The sequence below is a fragment of the Molothrus ater genome, chromosome 27 (assembly GCF_012460135.2).
Source record: "Molothrus ater isolate BHLD 08-10-18 breed brown headed cowbird chromosome 27, BPBGC_Mater_1.1, whole genome shotgun sequence".
Lineage (NCBI taxonomy): Eukaryota > Metazoa > Chordata > Aves > Passeriformes > Icteridae > Molothrus > Molothrus ater.
The window spans coordinates 2014315-2037373 of NC_050504.2; the positions used below are offsets into that span (position 1 = coordinate 2014315).

The window sequence follows — 23059 nt, forward strand, 5'->3', positions numbered from 1 at the left end:
AATTCTTAACCTGACACATTTCAGAGAGACTGACTGTCAGGGAACTGACCCCTGGAAAAATCAGGATAATGGTATTGCTCACAGATTTTAAGATTTTCCTATGTCAGTGTTACATTATGCACATCCAGTCCAGGGTTAAGAGTGTCCAGACAGAATCTGCCATAATAAATTTATTATATATTATTATTAAACAGGGTTGCCCGTAAATAAATTCAAAAGATTTTCAAAGCCAGAGCTTTTAAGGCCAAAACTCAGAGATTTCTGTGGGATTTGGAATTCAGGGGGGATGGCATTTCAGGTGAAGGCAGCTGAGGCTCCTAACAGGTTCCTGATGCTGGGCAAAAGGAAGGAGTAGTGGCAGAATTATTGGAATTTCATTTGTGCACTGTCTGGGGAAGGCAATGTAATTTCTTGCCCCTTCTGCCTCCTTGGCTCTGTTGGAGGAGGGTCCTTGCTCCTGTTTCCTGAATTTCATTGATAAGGTCAAACAGGCAGGATCAGCAGGGAAAAGGCACGAGAAATTCAGTCCTACATGGAGAACAGGGTTGTATTTAATCATTATTATGATAATATAACATTTATAGTGCAGTGGAGGCATGGGGCTACTAACAGAGCCTGCACCAAAAATCCATCAAGGTCAGTATTTCACCTCCAGCAGCCCTGTGTGGCTGCCACCAGGGAAAAGATGAAAGCATGAGGAAAATACACTTGCCCAGGATATTCTCCAAACCTCCGAGCCATTTGTGTGTCAAAAATCCCTCAGGCTGGGGCATGCTGCAGTGTTCCTCACCACTGGGTTTATTTTTATTTTTTATTTTAATTTTAATTTTAATTTTAATTTTTATTTTTATTTTTATTTTTATTTTTACTTTATTTTAATCTTTATTCTAATTTTAATTTCATTTAATTTTAATTTTAATTTTAATTTTTTTAATTTTTATTTTTATTTTTATTTTTATATTTTTATTCCTAGTCCCATTCCTATTCCTATTCCTACTCCTACTTCTATTCCTATTCATGCCATATTTCCCTGCCTCATTACAGAAGGGAGGGAAGGAGTGAAATAGCAGAGATGGTCCTTGACTCCTTCTTCCCTTGGCCTGGCCTTCCCCATCCTTTCCATTTCCCTTTCCCTGGGATATTTATGCAGAAGGGAATGATGGTCTGGGCATTTGTGACTCTTGTGGCCACAGATCAGTCTCAAAACTGACTGTGAAATGTTCTTAATTTGGGAAGATGAGCAGGAAGGTGCAATGTGTCTTTAAACAGCTCCTTGCCCGGGGAGACCTGGGTCCAGCACATCACCCAAGAGCCTGAGAAATTTGATAGATGAGTCTCCAACATTCTTGTCATGTCTCCCCTTCTCGTTTTGCCCCCTTCCCCAGGCTGGAAGCGCTGAGAGGCCGTGCTGTGAGGTCTGCCTTGTGTCCAGGAGCCTGTCAGAGCTGGGACATGCAGCCCATGGCCTGCAGCTGGACTCCCAGCAGTCTCCATCAAGCACTCGTCCAAACAATGCCCTGGGCTTCGGCACTCCTTTGTTTTGAAAGTCACAGTTATTTGTATCAGCAAAGCATGCCAAGAGTGTCCCAAAGCAAGAAAAGAGGGAGGGGGGCAGAGAGTTTCTGTGCCTGTGATGGGATCACGCTCAGACAAACAGGGAGAGATGCATTATTTGGGTTTGGTGTTAAACAGAGCATCCGTGTTTTTGGGGAGAAGCCCAAGTGCCATGGCTGTGAGGGGGACATGAGCTGGTGCAGGCAGAGCAGAGGAGGCCCTGTGAGGATCCAGCTCTCCCTTGGGTGCTGCCAGGCTCCACAGGCAGAGGGGAGCAATGGGAACAGCAATGGGAATAGCAATGGGAACAGCAATGGGAACAGCAATGAGGTTTGAAATTGCTGCTGAATGCACACGGGGTCTGCAGATTGTGTGACAGAGAAAATCCCCCAGCTGGGGTTCTGGGAGAGCAGGCAATATGAAATCCTTTTTCTCCAGCAGATTCTACACAGGAATGACCTGGGGACATGAGAGACAGTGATAAGTGACTCTCTCCATCCCCTTTTATCCTGTTTACAATACAGAGGCTTGCCTTGAACAAAACCCTTTTTTTCCTCTCCATGCTCCTGGCTGTTGTGTCTAAATGAGCCAATTTGCTGAAGAACTCCTCCTGGAAGGACTTGAAGTCTAACAAGAACAGACGCTGGGTTGCAGCATGTTGTTTCTGGCAAAAATCAATTTCTTGACAAAAGAACAGAAATCTGTTCTTGTATTTCAGTGCTTGCCATTTCATCAGGGCTCCTGTGATACCTCTCCCAGCCTTGGCCAGGAGGGAATCCCAGAGTCTATTTCCATTCAACCTATTTCCAGAAGTGTTTGAAAATGGGGTCTAATGGCTCAGGGAAGGGGGAGCAGAGGAGGAGAATGAATGTGTTTGTTGCTGCTGCAGTTAATGGTTTTGTTGATATGCTGTTTATCCTTGGGCTGATGTGATTTCTGGGGCTCGAGCTGCTGTTTGACATCCAGGGGATAATCTCTTGCCAGAGGCTGGCTGGCTGCACGGCAGGGCAGGGCAGACTGAGCTTGATGCATCATCTGAGACACAAGAGATGGACCCACAGGGACAGAATCTCTCATTAATTAAAGATGTGTTGTTGTTTCCCTCTTTTCGAGCTGTGTGGTGCTCAGGGATGTGTTCTCCTGTGACAAGGCTGCATTCTTCAGGTGCTCACCCTGAACTGCAAATGAGCAACAACAGAAACAACCCAACACTTTGGAGGCTGTTCCAGCCCCCAGGTTTCCCAATTTGCCCAGTCTCACATCAGGAGGTGTCTGCCTTCAGCTTCCCCACCTCTGAAAATATTTTCTCACTTTCCCTCCAACGTTTGTCATCTTTCAGTAGTTTGAATTTTTGCTGTACAGTTATTTTGGTTTTGCCTAAGTCGAGTGCAGTACAAGGCTGAGGGTGCTGAAGGAAGTTTAGGATTTAAATCAGTGTATTTTATTCAATAGTATTCGAACGTTTTATCTGGATGGACCCAGTTTAAGACATTATTATTGTTGATAAAGCAGGTTTCCCTTCACATCACAGGTGGGACAGGCGGCACAAACCCAGAAAAGGGCTCAGCATCAGGGGGCATTCAAAGCCTGAGGAACAAGTATAAAATGACAACATTTAATAGAAGGAAAAAATAGTGAAGGAGAGAGCTGAGTGCTTGTCCGGACCATGAGGACAGAGGCTACAGACTTTTCAATTATTGATCTAGTGTATGGACTTGAACGCTTTACAGAATACAAGCCTTTCCCAATTTTTCTCAATCAAGCTTTTATTAGCGTGAAATTACATTTGTTGACAAGAGCTATATTCCATTAAACCACAGTGACAAGACAGAGTTATGGTCCTAATTTGAGCTTTTTAATCAATCAGTGTTTCTACCTGTACCTGTACCTGTACATGTACCTGTACCTGTACCTGTACATGTACCTATGCCCCGCCCGGCCCTTCCCCGTCCCTCACGCCCCCTCACGGCCCCGCCCGGTCCCTCCCGGTCCCTCCCGGTCCCTCACGCCCCGCCCGGCCCCTCCCGGTCCCTCCCGGCCCCTCCCGGTCCCTCACGCCCCTCCCGGTCCCTCCCGGCCCCTCCCGGTCCCTCCCGGTCCCTCACGCCCCTCCCGGCCCCTCCCGGTCCCTCCCGTTCCCGCCCCTCGCTCTTCACGCCGGTCCTGCAGCGCCCCCTGGCGGCCCCGCGGGGCGCTGCAGGGGCGGGAGCGCGGCCCGGGGGAAGGCGGAAGCGGAAGCGGAAGCAGCGGGAGGCGGCGGGGCCGGAAGTGGCGGGAGGTGACGTGTGCGGAGCGGAGCCGGTGCGGGATGGAGGGGCTGTACCAGCAAACCAACAAGTGCGTGAGGGACTGGGGGGATGTGAGGGATTGAGGGGGTTGTGAGGGGCTGTGCTATCAAATCAACAAGTGCGTGAGGGCTCGGGGGGGGGTGTGTGAGGGGCTGTCCCAGCAGATTAACAAGTGCGTGAGGGACTGAGGGATGTGTGTGAGGGATTGAGGGGTGCGTGAGGGCTGTACCCTCACCAACAAGTGCGTGAGGGGCTGAAGGCGGTGTGAGGAGGGCTCGGGGGGTGTGTGAGGGATTGAAGAGGGTGTGTGAGGGGCTGTACCGGCAAACCAGCAAGTGCAGGATATACTGAGGAGGATATGAGGGGTTGAGGGATGTGTGAGGGCTATGCCAGCAACCCGACAGTGTGTGAGGGACTGGGGGCTGTGTGAGGGGCTGTACCGGCAAACCAATGGGTGTGTGAGGGGTGTGTGAAGGACTGAGGGATGTGTGAGGGCTGTACCGGCAAACCAACAAGTGCGTGAGGGACTGGGGGGTGCGTGAGGGATCGAGGGGTGCATGAGGGAATGAAGGGTGTGTGAGGGATTGAGGGGTGTGTGAGGGATTGAGGGGTGCATGAGGGACTGAGGGGTTTGTGAGGGATTGAGGGGTGTGAGGGATTGAGAGGGATGTGAGGGAATGAGGGGTGTGAGGGGCTGAGGGGTTTGTGAGGGATTGAGTGGTGTGTGAGGGATTGCGGGCTGTGTGACAGATTGAGAGGGATGTGAGGGAATGAGGGGTGTGTGAGGGCTCGGGGGCTGTGTGAGGGACCGAGGGGTGCGAGAGGGATTGAGGAGTGTCTGAGGGGTTGAGAGGGGTCTGAGGGATTGAGAGGGGTCTGAGGGATTGAGGAGTGTCTGAGGGGTTGAGAGGGGTCTGAGGGATTGAGAGTGGTCTGAGGGATTGAGGAGTGTCTGAGGGGTTGAGAGGGGTCTGAGGGATTGAGAGTGGTCTGAGGGATTGAGGAGTGTCTGAGGGGTTGAGAGGGGTCTGAGGGATTGAGAGGGGTCTGAGGGGTTGAGAGGGGTCTGAGGGATTGAGGAGTGTCTGAGGGATTGAGAGGGGTCTGAGGGATTGAGGAGTGTCTGAGGGATTGAGAGGGGTCTGAGGGATTGAGGAGTGTCTGAGGGATTGAGAGGGGTCTGAGGGATTGAGGAGTGTCTGAGGGGTTGAGGTGTGTGATGTCCGTCCCGTCAGACCAGCGCTTGTCCGGAGGATCGGGGACAGACCCACAAACCGAGTGTGTGAGGGGCCGGGCCGGGTGTGCGGGATCCCGGGGCCGACACCCCACAGATCTCAGCACCCTTAAAAAGCGTTTCCCCATTAAAAAACCGCATCCCGGAGGGGGCAGAACCGCGTGTGCCACGTCAGCCCCGTGGGCTCGGCCGGCCCGGGGCACCGGGAGCGGGGATCGCCGCTCATTGCTGCCGGTTTATTTAAAGCACGAAAGCACGCTCTTTTATAAGGAATTTTGCAGCAGGGCTTGAGGGACTGCCGCAGTTTAAAGCACCTCTGGAGGCGTGGGGCTGCTTGAGGATAAACCCCATATTTCACAGATAATGTCTGCAGAGGGAGGAGTGGTGTGGGAATTGCAAAATAAGGCAAAAAATCTCGTGGTTCTGTTGGTAATCCATGTGGAGTAACTCAGGGGAAAGGGGCCAAAGGACACAGTTAAGCCAATATTCCAAATTTCCGTGGTAATTTGCATTTTGTGGGGCTCTGTTAAGGGAGGGTGGGTGGTGAGAGACTTGAATCTTGTGTTGAATCCTCATTTCTCTGAATAACGATCCAGAGTGACCCTGCAGGGAGAGCAGGACATCCTGCTGGAGATCTGCAAATGCAGGAATGTCACAGCAGCTGTTATGGATATGGGCACTGGTGTTTTCCTGTTCCCATTTCTGTACTGCCTCATTTTGTGATCATGGAGTGGTTCAGGTTGGAAGAGACCTTAAAGCCCATCTAGTTCCAGAAGAATTTAACAACCATTAATATTTTTTTTATTTTATATTTCTATGCCACTGCTTGTCCAGCCACAATATCTTTTTCTTATAATTACAAGCTTTTAATTTCAGTTGATGCCTGTGAATTCACAGGTTGTGAGACCACGAAAATCATTCCCACTGTCATCTCCAGACCAAGCTGAACAGCTGTTTCTTGTAGAAAAGCTGATCTGTGTTTTTCATAACCTTCACCTTGATTTCTGTTTTTAAATAAAGTTACTTTGTAGGTGCATATGAGGTGAGAGCACAACTTGCTTCCTGCTGAGGACCTGGGTTGGTGGTCAGGGCTGGGCTGTCTGCTCTGACACTGTGTTGCTGATTCCTGTGCTCTTCTAAAAGGTGCATTTCAGTCAAAAAAACTGAAAAGTGAGGTGCTGAGAAATGATTTTGTGTCTGTTGGCTGACTTTTCTGTTCATTTTCTCTTTACGTCCTGACAGGCAGGTCCATGAGGTCCAGTCTTACATGGGGCACCTGGAGACTTCAGACAAGGAGTCAGTGCACTGTAAGTGATGAGTGGGGTTGATTGAGTTTGCATCTTTAACCTTGTGTGCTTCTTGTTAAATTTACAATCATTACTGGAACAGATTTAGCTCCTGAGCCACGGTGATCAGCTGCTGAGACATCACCAGTTCAGAAATCATTGAAATCGTGTTGCTGTTTAACCTCAATAAGATGATATTTTGTATGAGGACAGAGCAGAAAAGACAGGACAAGAATTTGCTTCATCTTCCTGTTATCATCCTTTAACTGACAGAGAGGGCTTGCTGTGGCTGCTTCTTGAATCTCATGGTAGAATGCCAGATTTTAGGTGCTGTTAGATTTTGGAGCTCATGGTCAGGGTGTCTGTGCAGCCTTCAGAATAAACAGAATAAACCCCCACAGTGATGCCCTCCTGGAGGTTTTTGAGCACCTGGAGCTAATGAACACCTTGGTGTGGACAGAGCTGCAGACTGGGAGCATCTCTGGGCTGCTTTGTCAGAAAGCTGAGGTGTGACTGAGCCTGCCCTGCTGTGGTGTTATTCCCTCAGCATCCACCAACTGGCAGCTTTCCCCTAAAGATGCCCAGTGCAGTTTTGGGAAAAATGCACTGATTTTGTGTGCAGGATGCTCCTGACATTCCTGCTCCATCAGAGTCAGAACCTGTGATTCCACCTGCTTGTGGGAACTGGGCAGAACCACTGGGTCCAGTAAATCTGGACTATAACCCTGTGCTCATAAATGACTGTAATAATGAGATGCTCTGATATGTGTGGCAGGACTTTTTACCCCAGTGCACAACTGGCACATGTATTTTGGACCTGTGTTTGAACCCTTAATTCCTGCATGAGTCACTAATGATGGGTTTTATCAGGAACTTCTGAGCTGAAAGGACACTGCACTGGCTGCATGCATTTCTGCACATGTTCACTGACTTTTCTTACCTTAAACACATCTGTGAAACGTGACTGGGCTCTAGGAAGGGCTGTGATAATTTTGATATCAAAAAATAGCAATTACTAATAGAGTTATTATTATTATTATTATTATTATTATTATTATTATTATTATTATCATCATCATCATCATCATCATCATCATCATCATCATTATTTTATATTATAGATCATATAATAATGTAATATAATGTGATGTGATATAATGTGATATAATGTGATATAATGTATTATATTATATTATATTATATTATATTATATTATATTATATTATATTATATTATATTATATTATATTATATTATATTATATTATATTATATTATATTATATTATATTATATTATATTATATTATATTATATTATATTATATTATATTATATTATATTATTCCAAAAAAATAGAATGACTAATTCTGGCTGTGGTTTTTGTGGTGGTTGTATTACTCCTTCTGCAATGCCATATTTCCCAGACTGCTGTTCACTGGGGGTGATTTTGAAAGTCCTGAAAATTAGAATAATTTGCCATTTTGCTTCTATTACTTGAGACCATTTCAAGAGATAGGATTATGTAGTTTACATAGTTTACAGTCAGTTCACCAATTTACAGAGTTAATAAATGAATAAATATATGTATCTATTTCTCTCTCTATAAATTTCCCAGTGTAATATCAGAATTTATGGAGAACAGGATTATCCATGGTTGAAGAGCAGGAATAGGGGCCAGGAAATCAAACTTGCAGTTTGCCTTTTCCAACTTTGAGCACAAATTGTCCCTTCCTGCTCAGAAAAAAATGTGCAGTGGTGGATTTTGGTCTGACCAAAGTTGCTGTAAGTGTTTGTCAGCTCTCCTGTGTTGAATTCAGCTGCAGTAAATGATGGGGGGAGCTGGATTAGCACAATTTCATTGACTTGTCTCAGGATGTGAGTCAGTCACTCCCTGGCTGAGTGGATCCAGGGGCAGAGATGAGGTTGGTTGTGCTCTTTGCTTCTCTGGGTGCTGCTCAGAGGGCTTTTCTGGGCACTCCTGGTGTGTGGAGGAGTTGGCCCGTGGTTGATGATGCTTCTCCGTGCTCTTGTGACAGCAAATCCTGCTGAGGGAGCAGGAAGGGGCTGCAGGGGGAATGTGTGGGCTTGAAATCCTAATTCTGATGGGGAAAGAGGCTCAGATGTCTGGAACAAGCAGGGGCTTTCCTGGCTGCCTTCTCAGAGGAGGAGGGAAAGGTGAGAGTGTCAAATTACTGAGCTAAAGAAGTGACATTTCATTGGATTTATAGTTCTCAGTTACCTGATTATTTCCATCCAGTAAAGATTTGAATCTATCAGTTTTTACATAGTGCTTTGAATGCTTTTGAGCAGTTGCCTAATTCAAGTCAAATCCTGTTTCTATTTCCTTGTAGTGGTAGAAAATGAGATTCAGGCAAGAATAGACAACATATTCAGCAACTTGGAACGTCTGGAAATCCTGTCCAGCAAAGAACCTCCCAACAAGAGGCAGAGTGCCAAACTGTGAGTTCACTGCTTTGCTGTGATTGTGCAGGGTAGTCTTTGTAATTATTTTAATTAAATTTACTGAAGCTGTTTGCTTTTGATTTGTGTGAAATCTTTATACTTTGCATAACTGATCTCTGTGCTCTACAGTAGAAAAATTGAAGCACAGAGGCAAAATCACTTTTTTACATTTAAGCCCAGGATCATGAGAATCATTAAAGCTGGAAAAGGCCTCAGAGATCATCAGGTCCAGACTGGTGATGCAGCTGGATTCATGGCTCTGTTCTCAGATGATGTTCTCTGTTCTCTTGGATGCTCTCTGTCCCTTGCTTTTAATGGCATTTTGGAGGTAGAGAGTCAAATTCCTTCATTTGCTGTCATTTTCTCTGAGCCATTTCCCAAGCTGTTGGTGACTGAAATAAAGAGGTTTCTAAAGTGAGCAATGGTTTGAGCAGGAGGTTGGACCACATACATCAGGATTTGCTGTTCTTAATTAATTCTGTGACTCAGTTATTAATCAGTCCAGAAATGCCCTTGTAGATAGTAGGGGTGGGTTTCATGTCACCTGTATTAAAGAAAGAAGCCAGTATCTGAAATAGTCATGGATTTCTTTGTAGAATCCTGGAATGGTTTGGGTTGGAAGGGGCCTTAAAGATAATTTCCAACCCCTGCCATGGGCAGGGACACCTTCCACTAGACGAGGATAGTCTGGTGATCAAACATTAAATTTTATCAATCATTTAATCAGGGCCAGTGGACTTCTGGACATGATTTGTTTCAGCCCAGTGGAGATGTCTGAGGTGCCTCCTGTATTACCCACTGACTTTGGAGCTCCTTTTAATAAAACCTCAAACTTCAGAACATGATGCTAATTAAAGAAACTGGAATAGAACTTCAAAGTTTAGAACATGATGCTAATTAAGGAAACTGGAAAGCATCATCTTTTATGTGAAGGGGGAGGGTCATAAAATAGAACCTGTACAAATCCTACCATCCTCCCAAATCTGTGTTAAATGAGAGATTATAACACCTGAAGAGACAATCCATGGGATAGGATGTCCAAGACAGCTCAGGAGTTCTGTTTCACATTCTGTCATTAGCCTGGAGCCTAAATAATTGATTAAAATGAATAATCACCTGTGAAGTAATCACCTAGATAGCAGAAAAATGAGACAGGGTGGATGTAGGTGTGGAATTTCAGCCTAGCATTGGATGTCCTGCATCTTGTAGAGAAGTAGAACCCATCATTCCTTGTTATTCATTGCTGTTAATTTCCAATGCTCCTTTGCTGGTACAAAAACCACCAGAAAAGCATATTGCCAGCTGGGGGCTGTGTACAGATCACAGAGCAGGAGGGGACTGCTGGGAATGTGCCTTGAGCTGTTTGATTTTCCAGCATCAGTCTCATTCCATGGGTATGACAATGGGAAGATGCCAGCAGCTCACATCCCAGACAGCAAACAAAGAACTTAATGTTACAGCTCACTTCAAAACTTTTTTGACTGATCACACAAAGCAAAAGCACATTGACAGTAGTTCTATCCAACCACTATAAGCACACATACCTGTGGTTAGAACAATGCTTGCTTATTTTAAATACAATACCTGCTTGTAAGCCTTAAAACACAATGCACAGAGCTCCATCATTAACCTTAAAACTTCCTTATATCTTGCTAGATAAACTTTCTGTGAGTTTTGTGACACTGCTTTGTTTTGGGATGTATTTGTCAGATTTAGGCATTTTTAATGCCATAAATCCCAGATTTGGTCAGGATTCTGTCACACCTGCAGCTCCATGGTGTGGCAGGCAGTGCAAGTTTAGGGAGTTATTCTAGCCAAGGATTAATACACACACCATTGTTCTATTTGTCCTTACTTTTCTACTTCTTACAGAATTTTTCTGCTGACCTATCTCATGGCTACTGCTTAGCTCTAATTACAATTCTGCTGTCTCTGGGGCCTGCCTTCTGCAGCTTTCCCAAACCCCTCTGATTTTATAGATTCCCACAAAGCAGAGTGTTTTTGTGCTGCTGCTCCTTTGCAGGCGAGTGGACCAGCTGAAATACGACGTGCAGCACCTGCAGACAGCCCTGAGGAACTTCCAGCACCGCCGGTACCTGCGGGAGCAGCAGGAGAGGCAGCGGGAGGAGCTGCTGGCCCGCACCTTCACCACCAACGTAAATATCCCTGCTGGGGCTCTCTGTGCTCCAGCAGCTCAAATCCAGCAGGGGGAGGCAGGGAGATTGTAAACAGGATTGTTGGGAGCTGCTGGGAGTGTGAGTAAAGGTGGAGAGGAATCAAAATATGTGGGGAGCTCTTGTGAGGAAAAGCTGGGCTCTTAACAGGAAAAGGCTCCAGAAACTGCTGCTCCCGTTTTATCCAGTGCAATCCATCTGCAGTTGTAGAAAAGCTGGGCTCTTAACAGGAAAAGACTCCAGAAACTGCTGCTCCTGTTTTATCCAGTGCAATCCACCATAGCAATTGTAGAAAAGCTGGGCTCTTAACAGGGAGAGGCTCCAGAAGCTGCTGCTCCTCTTTTATCCAGTGCAATCTACCTGGATTTACATACCAGTTGTAAAAGGTCAGTGAGGTAGGTACTAAACTGTACATTTCACTTGGATTGGTGTCAGATGTCTGCCAGATCCTGAGATCTGTGAAAAGCCTCCCTCCAGCAGGGGTAGGCAGGGAGATTGTAAACAGGATTGTTGGGAGCTGCTGGGAGTGTGAGTAAAGGTGGAGAGGAATCAAAATATGTGGGGAGCTCTTGTGAGGAAAAGCTGGGCTCTTAACAGGAAAAGGCTCCAGAAACTGCTGCTCCCGTTTTATCCAGTGCAATCCACCATAGCAATTGTAGAAAAGCTGGGCTCTTAACAGGAAAAGGCTCCAGAAGCTGCTGCTCCTGTTTTATCCAGTTCAATCCACCTGCAGTTGTAAAAGGGTCAGTGAGGTAGGTACCAAAGTGTACATTGCACTTGCATTTGTGTCAGATGTTTCCCAGATCCTGAGAGCTGTGAAAAGCCTGGCTGTTACACACCCTGCTGGCAGCAGGTGTCAGCAAACTTCAGTGTAGCCAAACACAAATCACACAGCTGGGACAAGGCCCTTGCTTTTTGCCTAGAAATGAGTCAAAAGTTGGTAATAACATCAATGGTGTCCAGCTGTTCTTGTTAGTTCCTCCATTGGGAAGTCCCCCCAGTGCAAGTTTCTGGGGGAATTTTGTTCTCAATAATGTAGGCTTGCTTTCAGGTTTCACTTTTCTGCAACTGAAAAGTTAATCTTGGGTTTTATTGGTTTTTTAAAATTTTGTTTATTTGTTTTTGTTAAGGTTTTGTTTTGATTTGTTTTTTTTTTTTTTAATACTATTTTTACATTTTTGTTTGATTTCCCTCTTTATTTCCTTTCTTCATTAAAGGCATCTCACCTAACATTTTGTTATTCATTGTCAGGACAAGAAAGAAAGAATGTGAGCAATCCTAATAAATTGAGATTTGGGCAGTTTGATGCATTTCTCAAAGCCTGCCACAAAGTTAATGTCTGGTATTCTGCTGGCTATTTCAAAACTGTAAACAAGGCTTGAAGGAATGACTACAATTTGCTGTTATTAAACATTGTGGTGTTTCCCTGCAAGTAGGGACAAGTTTTCCTACAGGAAAATTTGCTGTTCAGGAACAACAGGCTTACAGATGCAAAATATAGAGCAGATGGGTTATTTTCTCCTTCAGATGTTGAAAGGCATGGTAGATGAAAAAAATACACAATTACTTTGTATTTCTTTTAAGCTTGCTACAAAAATATGGCTTTCAAATGATCCTTTAATAGGCAAATGATGATTTATTTATCAGTTATCAGCCTCTCTTGGTTACATTTTTCCACAGTTCCTATTCATACACTCCCCTGTTCTATCAGAGATGTCAGCTGAGTTTGTGAGTAAATCACTGGAAAATCCAGAACAGCTTTTGGAACACAGATGTAGAAGTTTGCTTAATTCAAGAGTTAAAATTGGTATTTATTTTTAAAGCCTTTCCTTGTACCTGGAGAAAATCCCAAGCAGCAAAACAGAGCTCTGGTGCCATCCCCTTTCCTTGTGGGGGTCACAAATCTACTCCTCTATTTTTATTGCTGCCTTATAGTGGACAAAAAAACCTTGTACAGAAATGAAATCTGCTGGTTAGAAGGTTGTTAAATATCTGCAATAAGAGCCATTCCCATGAAAATCCAAGTGCTTCTGCTTAGACAGTTCACATGACTGGGAATTCTGCCTTTGGTTCTTGTTCTGAGCCCCTGGAGCAGGTGATCTCTGTTCCCAGCTTGTCCCTTCCAGTCCCCAGTTCCTGCTCTAAGCCCTGTGGGGGTGTGAGGCATTTCCTTGCCCCTCAGGATGGAATGGTGTCAGAAACAGAGACCTGGAGGCCTTTGGCAGACAGGGGTGATCCCATCCCTGCCCTCCTGTGCAGATTAGAGTTTTACCCTGTTATTAACATTTCAAGATTCCCAGTTCCTAGTTGAGTGAATGCATCTTTACTGGAAAAAACATGAAAAATACTAATTTTTAATATTTTTTTTAAATAGAGCCCTGGGTGATGAGTGAGCCAGAGCTCAGGGAACCAGACCCATGTCTGTTTGCCCTCACTGCCAGAAATTTCTTTAGAATGTCATCTCCAAACATTTTGTTTTCATTTTTTGTTGCTCAGAAATGTGGTGTGAAATCTTCCACAAATCTTTCACTTGCAGTGATCAATGAGTAAGCACCTTCCTGGTGTTTAACACCTTCTGTTAGCTTTGATGTTCTCTCCTGCAGTGCCCTTTCCTACTGAGATTACAGAAATTCTCTGCTTTTGCTCTTTTCATCCTTGACACCTCATTACAGTTGAGCAGCTGCTCAGCTTTGCCTTTTGCCTTCCTCTTCTCTAAATGACTCTTTTCACTCAAACATCAATGTTGGATTTAAAATCATTATAAAAAAAAATTAAATCTAAGCACAATCCTGGCAGTCCTGTTGGGTTCTGGCTGTCTGCTGGTGCATTTTGTGTTTTTCTGAGTGAGCAGGTAACTGAGTCCCTGCTTTCCCCACAGGACTCTGACACCACCATCCCGATCGACGAAACCTTGCAGTTTAATGAATCCCTGCAGAGTGCCCACCGAGGCATGGATGAGCTTATTGGCAGTGGGACCAACATCCTGGCGGGGCTGAGGGACCAGAGAGTCACATTAAAGGTGGGGGCAGCATTTTTTACCACAAAGACCCCACATTTTTCTGTCTTCAAGCTGATCAGGCTAAGTAAAATCAATATATGTGTTGTTTCAGTACATTGCTCCGAGCTGAGGATGCTGGAAAGGCCCAAATTTCGTTTAAACAATTTGAAATCTTTACATTTTACCATCCTGTTAGGAATACCTTTAAGATCTCTTGGGGCTGGCTGGCCTTCACCTGCAGGGCAGCATCTGGAGTGCTGAATGTTTATTTTTCTTTGGTTGATTGTTGTTTGTTCCTTCAGGTTCAGGAGGGGCAGTAAGTGGCTGGCAGGGAGATGTTGGTTCAGATTAGCATCACTCAGAGCAGCCACAAAGCTGCTGTAGAGCACCTGTGATCAAGATTAATAATAAAGATAATGCACCTCAGCAATCCCTCCTTCCCTGCTGAAAACAGCTGCATTTCTGCAAGTCTCTTCATAGCAAATATTTGCCTTTTATTTTACAGACTGTTCAAAGTGATGAGTTCAATTCTGAGTGAAAAGCTCAAGGATACAAAAAACTTTTTAATAAGAAGTGTGTGGGGAGAAACTGGACTTATGAAAAATGTAGGGAAATGCCTGTTGTACTCATCTTCAGATGGGGCTAACTGCTGTTCTCAGTTTTGTGCTCTGTTTTGGGATGCACTTGCCAGATTTAGGTATTTTTAATGCCATAAATCCCAGGTTTGGTCAGGTCTGTCCCACCTGCAGCTCCACGGTGTGGCAGGCAGTGCAAGCCTGGCCTGCACTCGGGGAGCTGAGCTGGGTTCCAGGCTCTCTGCTGTTCCCTGAACCCTGCACGGACCAGCACAGCTCCAAACCAGGGCTGCAGCTCCTCCTCTGCTCCCTGCTCTGGTGACCAGGCCCTGACCCCACAGATGTTACACAGAGACATTAAAGCAGAGTTTGAAGCTGAATTCTTTCCAAGATGAGTTTTAGCTTCTGGTTCAGGTCACTTGTTCACTGACCTGGTGAGTATAGATTTGTTTTAAGACAAAGTTCATTACTAGAAAAACCTTGAAGAAAACTTAGTGAGTGGTTCAGTGTTCATTCCTCTGCAATGAACACTGAACCACTCACTGATGTTTTCCACAAGGTTTTTTTGGTGTTGCTGAGCAGTCTGGCCACAGGAGTGGTGGGGAGAGGGAGAGGTTCTGCTGCCAGCTCATGAGGAGAAGGCTGGAAGGACTCATTAGTAGTGCCTGGAGAAGATTTGGGTTGTGAATGCTTTTTGGAAAGAGCACCTTCCTTGAAGTCCCTGCATCCCTGAGAGGATTGTAGACATTTGGCCACTGTGTGCAGCACTGGGTTGCTTTGGTGGCTGATCACATTGGCCTGGAAGCATCCATCATGAGTGTCCCTGTGCTGCACACAGGGAATTGGAGTTGATTCTCCAAGCTGGGAAATCACTGATCCAAGGTGATCTCTCATGAGGGACTGGATGAAGCCCATGGATTCTGGAGGGTTCCTGAGCCACAGAGGAGCCCTGGCAGGACCTGGTGCCCTCAGGGATGGGAAATGCTGTTTCTTGTGGCAGCACCGGTCCTGTGTGGCTGCTTCTGCTGGCTGGCAGTGAGTGCCTGGTCCCTGCTGGCTCTCCCTGGGCCTCCTGGCTCTCCTCCAGCCTTTGCTCTGGGCAGGGAGTTGCTGTGTGTCTGTCCATGGCTGCTGGCACACACAGGCTGTGCTTTCAGGGCCATCACATTCCTGTTCAGGGGGATGTTGCTTCTCCCTTGCAGGTGAGGAAATGTCTGTTCATGTTCCTTTTCCCCTTAACTCAGCTTTTCTTACACTGACACAGACTTTGTTGCCTGAGAACATCTGGCAGAAGCAGCAGGTGTAGAGACAGCTTGCAAAGAGAAATGGGTTAATGTGGAATCATGGAACATCCCATGGTGGAAGGGCCTCCCAAGGATCATCCAGTCCAACTCCTGGCCCTGCAGACACCCCAGCATCCCTGGGAGTGTTGTCCAAATGCTCCTGGAGCTCTGGCAGCCTCCAGGAGTGACCATTGCCTGGGGAGCCTGGGCAGTGCCCAGCACCCACTGCAGGAAGATGATTTTCCTGATATCCAACCCAGCCCTCTCCATGCCCAGCTCCAGCCATTCCCTGGCTCCTGTCCCTGTCCCAGAGCAGAGATGGGAGCTGCAGCCCCACTGAGCTCTGCCCTCACTCTGCTCCAGCTGAACAAGTGACCTCAGCTGCTCCTCCTGTGGCCCTGCCAGACCCTTCCCCACCCTCAGCTCCCTCCTTTGCACTTATTCCCTGTAACTTTGTGTATATTGGGTATAAACAGACAGGTATGGAATGAATATTCCTAGATTGTCCCTCTAACTGATCCAGTTGTACAATTCCACTGTTCCCTGACTGCAAGAATTGAAGATTTTTTCCTTTCTGTTGTTTGCTTTCATTTTAAAGCTTCATATTTGGTTTCTGTTTTCCCAGCAAGGTTTGGTTTTGTTCTGAAGCACTGTGAAAGGATTCTGCAGAGACAGGGAGGTGCTGAGCCTGAGGGCAGTGTGCAGGGGGTCAATAGGAGCTGTGGGAACTGGAGAAAATGGGACTGGCAGAGACACAACCCGACTTCAGGGAAGGGCCTGAACTGCCTGGGTATTTACAGACATGAATGAGATGGGGCTGCTGTGGGATGCACCTCGAGCTGGTTTATTTCCAGCATCAGTCTCATTCCATGGGTATGACAATGGGAAGATGCCAGCAGCTCACACTCCAGGCAGCAGACCAAAAAACTTAATGTTACAGCTCACTTTATAAACTTCTTGAGCAATCACACAAAGCAAAAGCACATTGACAGTAGTTCTATCCAATCACCATAAGCACACGTGGCTTTAGTTAAAACAGTGCTTGCTTATTTCGAATACAATACCTGCTTGTAAGCCTCAAAACACAACGCACAGAGCTCCATTATGAAGCTTTAACCTTCCTAATATCTTGCTAGATAAACTTTCTGTAGCTTAAAGAGCTATTTTCACAGTCATTAATACACAGACCATTACTCTATTTACCCTTGCTTTTCTACAGTTCAAATACTTTTTCTGCTGATCTATCTCATGGCTGTTGCTTTAGCTCTACTCACAGTTCTGCTGTATCTGAGGCCTGCATCTTGCAGCTTTCCCAAAACCCTCTAATTTTGTAGATTCCCACAACAACCACGTGAGCCCAATCCCAGCTGCACCTGTTGCATTCCACAGCAGCAGATAACCATTGGTTACATTTTGTTCCTGAGGCCTCTCAGCTTCTCAGGAGAAAAAATCCTACGGAAAGGATTTTTCATAAAACATGTCTGTGACACCCATCACTCACCCCCCATGATGAAACACTCTTGCACTGTGGCATAAGAAGTCTCAGAGCATGAGGGTGATTGTGTGTTTGCTGTTTTGTTGTCCTCAGGGCACCCACAAGAAGATCCTGGACGTTGCCAACATGCTGGGGCTGTCCAACACGGTGATGCGGCTGATCGAGAAGCGCGCCTTCCAGGACAAGTTCCTCATGCTGGGGGGCATGGCTGTCACCTGCCTCATCATGTTCCTTGTTGTGCAGTACCTGACATGAGCTGCTGGCCTCCTGCAAGAGGACTGCCTCCAGAACTGAATTTCCTCTGGGTGCTGCTTTGGATGAGCCCTTCCCGTGGACTTGAGAGTTTACAAATCTCGCTGGGACAGCATCACGTGGAAGGCACGTTGGGAAATGGATGTGTCAGGAAATGGGACCCTGTGCTTGGGAATGGCCCTGTGAAAACAACCCCTGGCCTTTACTGCTCTCCCCTCAAGCCTGCAGGTTAATAGGAAGCAGAAGTGAATATTGTGCCCAGCTCTAGCAAGGCAGGAGTGTCCCTTCGGGCACACAGGGATGGGAGGATGCAGAGGCACGGCCTAGGATGCTGCAGGCCTTTCCTGTGCTGACCAGCACTGACCTGACCCTCTGCATTTTGCATTGCAAGAATGGCACAGAGAATTTCACAGCGTTCATGGGCCTGAGTTCAGCCTGTGGGACTGAGTGTGCAGAAAGAGCTGGGAAGTGAAGGGCTCCCATCTGCCTGGAGGAGGAGGAGGATGTGTGGGGAAGAGTCTTAGAACACGGTTATGACCTCAGTTAACTTCACACACAGTATTACAGCACACATCTCTCTGGTTTAGGCTGAAATGCTGCTCTGCTCCTCTGAGGGATGTTCTGGTGCCTCTCTCTGCCCTGCTGCTTCCTAGAGGGTGCTGAGTGCCCCTCCTGCTCCCTCCTGCTTCCACTGGAATGCACATCAGGCCTGTGGCATTTCCCTGGGCCTCCTCCAAATCCAGCCTCCAAAAGGACATTGCTGATGCTGCAGCACAGAGCTTTGGGGAGCTGTGTTCATTTCCTGAGGTGCTGGTTGGGGTTGGGGCTCTGGAGCTGGAACTTGTGAGTGGACGGAGCAGATGAGTCCCCTTGTACTCCCTGGAGGTGTGGGATTGGTCACAGAGCTGGAGCAGGTTCTTCACACCAGAGGAATGGTGGGATCAGCACAGCAGGCCCTGGCACTGAACATCAGCTTGGTCAGGAGAGTTTCCTCAGGTCTGTGCCTTGGCATGGAGATGTCCCCACCCTTGGGAAGGACATTCCTGTGCTACCTTTGCACCTGTGGAGTTCCTGTGAAGGACACTCAGCTGTGTCACCTCCTGGGGGTGGTGCTGGCTCACATTGGTCCCCTTGGGATCATTTCCTGTGCCAGTGAAACATTGGAGCTGTGGGATCCTTGTTTGAGCCTGGCACTGCTTCCCCTGCAGCCTGGGGGTGTCTGATGCCCAGGAGGGGCCATCCTGGCATTTTGGGCATCACCATTTCAATCACCTGCAGATCCATTCCCATCCCCACGTGTGGCAAGTCTGGAGCATTCCCTGGTGTCTGACAGTGGCACAGAGGGGTCATATCCACATGATGAGGCCTCATGCTGGCAATTCCTCCCCTGTTTCCTGTCTGGAATGGTTGTGGTTCTCTGGATTAGTAACTAATCACAAGTTCTACATTCTGCTGACTGCCCTGAGCTTTGCTTTCATTATGTGGCCTGTTGCACACTGGGAGAAAGGGTTTTAATAACTGAAAAAATGGTAGAAGGAATTTTAGGGAATATGGGACAGGGCCATGCTGGTGACCAGAGCTGGAGTGACCAGTGGCCCCTGTTCATGGGCTTCTCCATGTGTTTGATACTTTTCTGCTATTCTCCAAGTGTTTCCTGCTCTTGGAGTTCCCCATTTGTCCAGGTTTTCCAAGGAAATACTGCAGTAAAGCAAGCATGGAGCTGGTTTTCATTTGGGCCCAAGGAAGTAAGGAATTAAAAGGGAAAGAGGGAATCTGCAGTGATGGAGCATCTGCCTGGTTGTGTAACAGAAATCATAAATCCAAATTTGCCTGAAATTTATTTTGGATATGAAATCTGATGGATTCAGCCCTTGAGAGGGCAGCTGAGCACTTGCAAGGGCTCCCTGGCAAATCTCAGTTCTGATGAACTGATGCAGTTCCACTGGATTTGACAGTGGTGGGGTTTAAGGCTGTCACTGTTTGAGCTTTCTGGAGCTGTGACCTGGTGTAGCAGGGTTTGTCTTACACCAAGGTGGACTCTGGCCAATCTCCTTCCTTTTGGGCTGTGGTAGGAGCCATAAGATACTTGGAACTGGATTTTTCTTCTGTTTCTGAGCCTAGCTTGCCATTTTCATCGATATTTTCCTGTTGATTTATTTTGCCTTCTGGACTCCCCTTGTCCCTGCACAGGCTGATTTCCCCTTGGTGAGCCAAGTGTCCTTGCTACCCATGACATCCAAAGGTGACACTTGGGGCTTGAAGGAGCCACCTGGAGAGCTGGATCTGGGGACATGGGACATCAGAAACATTTGAGGTGCCTGTAAATCCTAAAAGATTTCCAGGGGCATCTCAGGTGATTGTGTGAAACCCAAAAGCCTCCATGGCAGTGGGACATGGGTGGTTCCTTCAAGCCCCACATCTCCCCTTTGGCTGCAGTGGGAATGAGCTGGAGCCTGCTGGGATTGTGGTCCCTGCCAAAGGAAATGAGCTGGAGCTGGAGCCCTGGAGCTTTGCTGCTGCAGCTTGGTGGTGTTTCCTTCCTCAGCCAACACCTCACTCACTTCTGCTTCCAAACTGTGGCACAAGGTCCAGCTCTGGGGTGAGCTGGTCTCAGGAGGGGACTCTATGGGAATTCACTTGCCTCTGGAATAAAACTTTTTATTTTACCAGTATTTTATACATAAAGGAATGAGGGTGGGATGTGATTCATGTGATGTTCTGTGAATAAAGATTTTTTTCAACCAAAATAAATTTTTATTTTTTACCTTAGCCAACATGTTGGGGCCACAATAAACAAGCAGGACCAGCTCCTGGTTCACTGTGGGTAGGAGAGGGGGGCATGGGGCTGCTGTGGGGGGCTCCCCTTTGGGTCACAGTAGGAAATGGCCCCACTGCACTGGGGGTGGAAGGAGCAGGAGCCTGTGCTGGGTGTGAAAAACGCCAATCACTCGTTTTTAAAATTTTAGAGTTTAATAGTAAAAAAATGGTTATAAAAATAGTAATTCAATTAGAGTAATAATAATTTGGACAATTTGAATTAGGACAATGTGAGACAATAGAAAGAGTTGTGGACAGTTCAGGTACCTTTCTCTGGGCAGCACCAAAAAAAGACCCACGTTAACAAAGGATTAACCCTTAAAAGCAATAACCTGTTGTATATTCATACACCTCATGCATGATGCATAAATTCCATTCAAATACAGGATTCTGTCTGGTCAGTGTCAACTTCTTCCTCTGAATCCTAACAAGAAGTTCATTTCTCCTGATAATGGAGCAATAAATTCTTTTTCTCTGAAAGATTCAGGTGTCCTGTGGCTGCTATCTCACTGTGAGTCCCTTCTTTAAAAAAAGTATCTTACATAGCATTGTTTCTATTTTAACATTTTTTTAATAACCTAAAACTATATTTAACACAGTACTTAAGAGAATTAATACAGCATCACTTTCTAACACAACACATATAATATTCATTTGAATATTTGCCAAAAGCCAATCATAAAATACACATTTTTCACACTGGGCCTCACTGGTCAGACTGGATGTGGGATGTTCCAGGTGGGACAGCCCCAGAGCTGGTGGTGAAAGGGAGCTGGAAATGGGTGGGTGATGTCCTCTCTACCTGCCAGTGATGCAGGTGAGTGGGTTCTAATAAGGAGAAGTGAAGGAAGAGCTTGGAGAGCAAAATGTGGCTGTTGATAAAGAGATTGTGGATTTAAAATGTGAGATCAAGGGGTTGGATTGTCTTCCTCTTGCTCTTCAGGTCTGTTTGAAGTAATTCCAATCCCCACAGCTACAAAACACTTATTATATCAGAAAATACCAACAAAAAATGCAGAAAGTTGTCAGTGCTGTCTGTGTGAGCTTGATGGAGAGGTGGCAGTGCTGGGATGGGGCTGCACTGGGTCCTGGCCAGGGTGGGCCCCTGAGGGGCTTTGATTCCCTGAGCAGCCTGGAAATGGGGCTGGAGCTCCAGGAGTGTGTGAGAGTGGGACTGGGCATGTGGAATAAATCCAGGGAAGGTTTTACTCCCTAGTTTCACCTGGGATTGAGTTAATTTCCTCCCCAGCAGCTGCTCCCAGGGCTGTGTTTGGGATTTAGTATGGGAGTAATGTTGATAACACAGCAATGGTTTGTGTTTAAATTAAGGATTTTTCAGTTTCCCAGGCTCTGCCAGTGAGCAGAGGCTCGAGAAGCTGGCAGGGGGCAGGGCCAGGACAGGTGACCTGAACTGGCCAGAGGGATATTCCACACCACAGAAAGTCATTCTGAGTGTATAAACTGGGAATGATGGGCTGGGAGGGGTCAGAGGGTGCTGTACAACTGTACTGGCCAGCACTTGTCTGTCTTGGGTTTTATATCTCCCCCTCTCTCATTATTTTTTATTATTATTAAACTGTTCTTAGCTCAACCTGTGAGTTTTACTCCTTTCCCCCCAATTCCCCCATCTCCCGGTGTGGGGGGCAGTGAGCTGTGATGTTTAGTTGCTGGCTGGGGTTAAATCCGAGAGGGACATGTTTTTAAACAAACTAAACAACTCAGTATTTGAGCACTTAAAACCAGTATTTGAGCACTTAAAACCAGTGAAATGGGGGTAAGGTATGTGCAGAATAGAGGGGGAGATAATGAGTGATAAGAGATGATGATTGGGTGGGACAGAATTAATTTAGAAGGAAGATAGTGTAGGTAAGTACCAGAGGATGTTTGTACTTGGCCCAAAGCCTGCTCTGTGTCTGCCTCTCCCTGTTCACTCTTCCCCAGGTTAACCCTGGAATGTCTGAGCTCAAGGGGATGTGTTAAAAATCAACCTCCTTTAGAAGCCCATGGTGACACTGCCCAGGGCTGGAATTCTCAGCTGGAGGAGGAAAATATCTCTTCCCAGGCCATAAAAGGTGAAGGTGTTGTGGGTAAAGGGAAAAGCTCTGTCAGCTCCCTGCTCCTGCCTCACTTTCTCTCCACAAGGTCCGTGGGTGATGAGCTCTGTACCCCAGGGGAATCCTGGCATGGAAATTCCTGGCATGGAGATGTCCCAGTCCCAAGGAATCCTGGCATGGAGATTCCCCAGTCCCAGGGAATTCTGGTATGGGGCTCCCTGGCATGGAGATAACCCAGTCCCAGAGAATCCTGGCATGGAGATGTCCCAGTCCCAGGGAATCCTGGCATGGAGATTCCCCAGTCCAGGAGAATCCTGGCATGGAGATTCCCCAGTCCCAGGGAATCCTGGCATGGAGATGTTCCAGTCCCAGGGAATCCTGGCATGGAGATGTTCCAGTCCCAGGGAATCCTGGCATGGAGATGTCCCAATCCCAGAGAATCCTGGCATGGAGATGTTCCAGTCCCAGGGAATCCTGGCATGGAGATTCCCCAGTCCCAGGGAATCCTGGCATGGAGATTCCCCAGTCCAGGAGAATCCTGGCATGGAGATTCCCCAGTCCCAGGGAATCCTGGCATGGAGATTCCCC

General features: G+C 46.7%; 1 protein-coding gene across 2 annotated transcripts; it reads left to right on the forward strand.

The window, feature by feature from the left end:
• Positions 1-3835: 3835 nt before the first annotated feature.
• On the forward strand, positions 3836-20899 carry GOSR2 (golgi SNAP receptor complex member 2). Of its 2 annotated transcripts, XM_036398958.2 has the most exons (6): positions 3836-3891; positions 6319-6383; positions 8712-8820; positions 10847-10979; positions 13876-14016; positions 17442-20899. In XM_036398958.2, the coding sequence occupies exons 1-6, from the start codon at positions 3863-3865 to the stop codon at positions 17601-17603; spliced, it is 639 nt and encodes a 212-aa protein (XP_036254851.1). In that variant the 5' UTR covers positions 3836-3862; the 3' UTR covers positions 17604-20899. The 2 variants fall into 2 exon arrangements, with proteins under 2 accessions (XP_036254851.1, XP_036254852.1); XM_036398959.2 differs by lacking the exon at positions 13876-14016.
• Positions 20900-23059: the final 2160 nt, after the last annotated feature.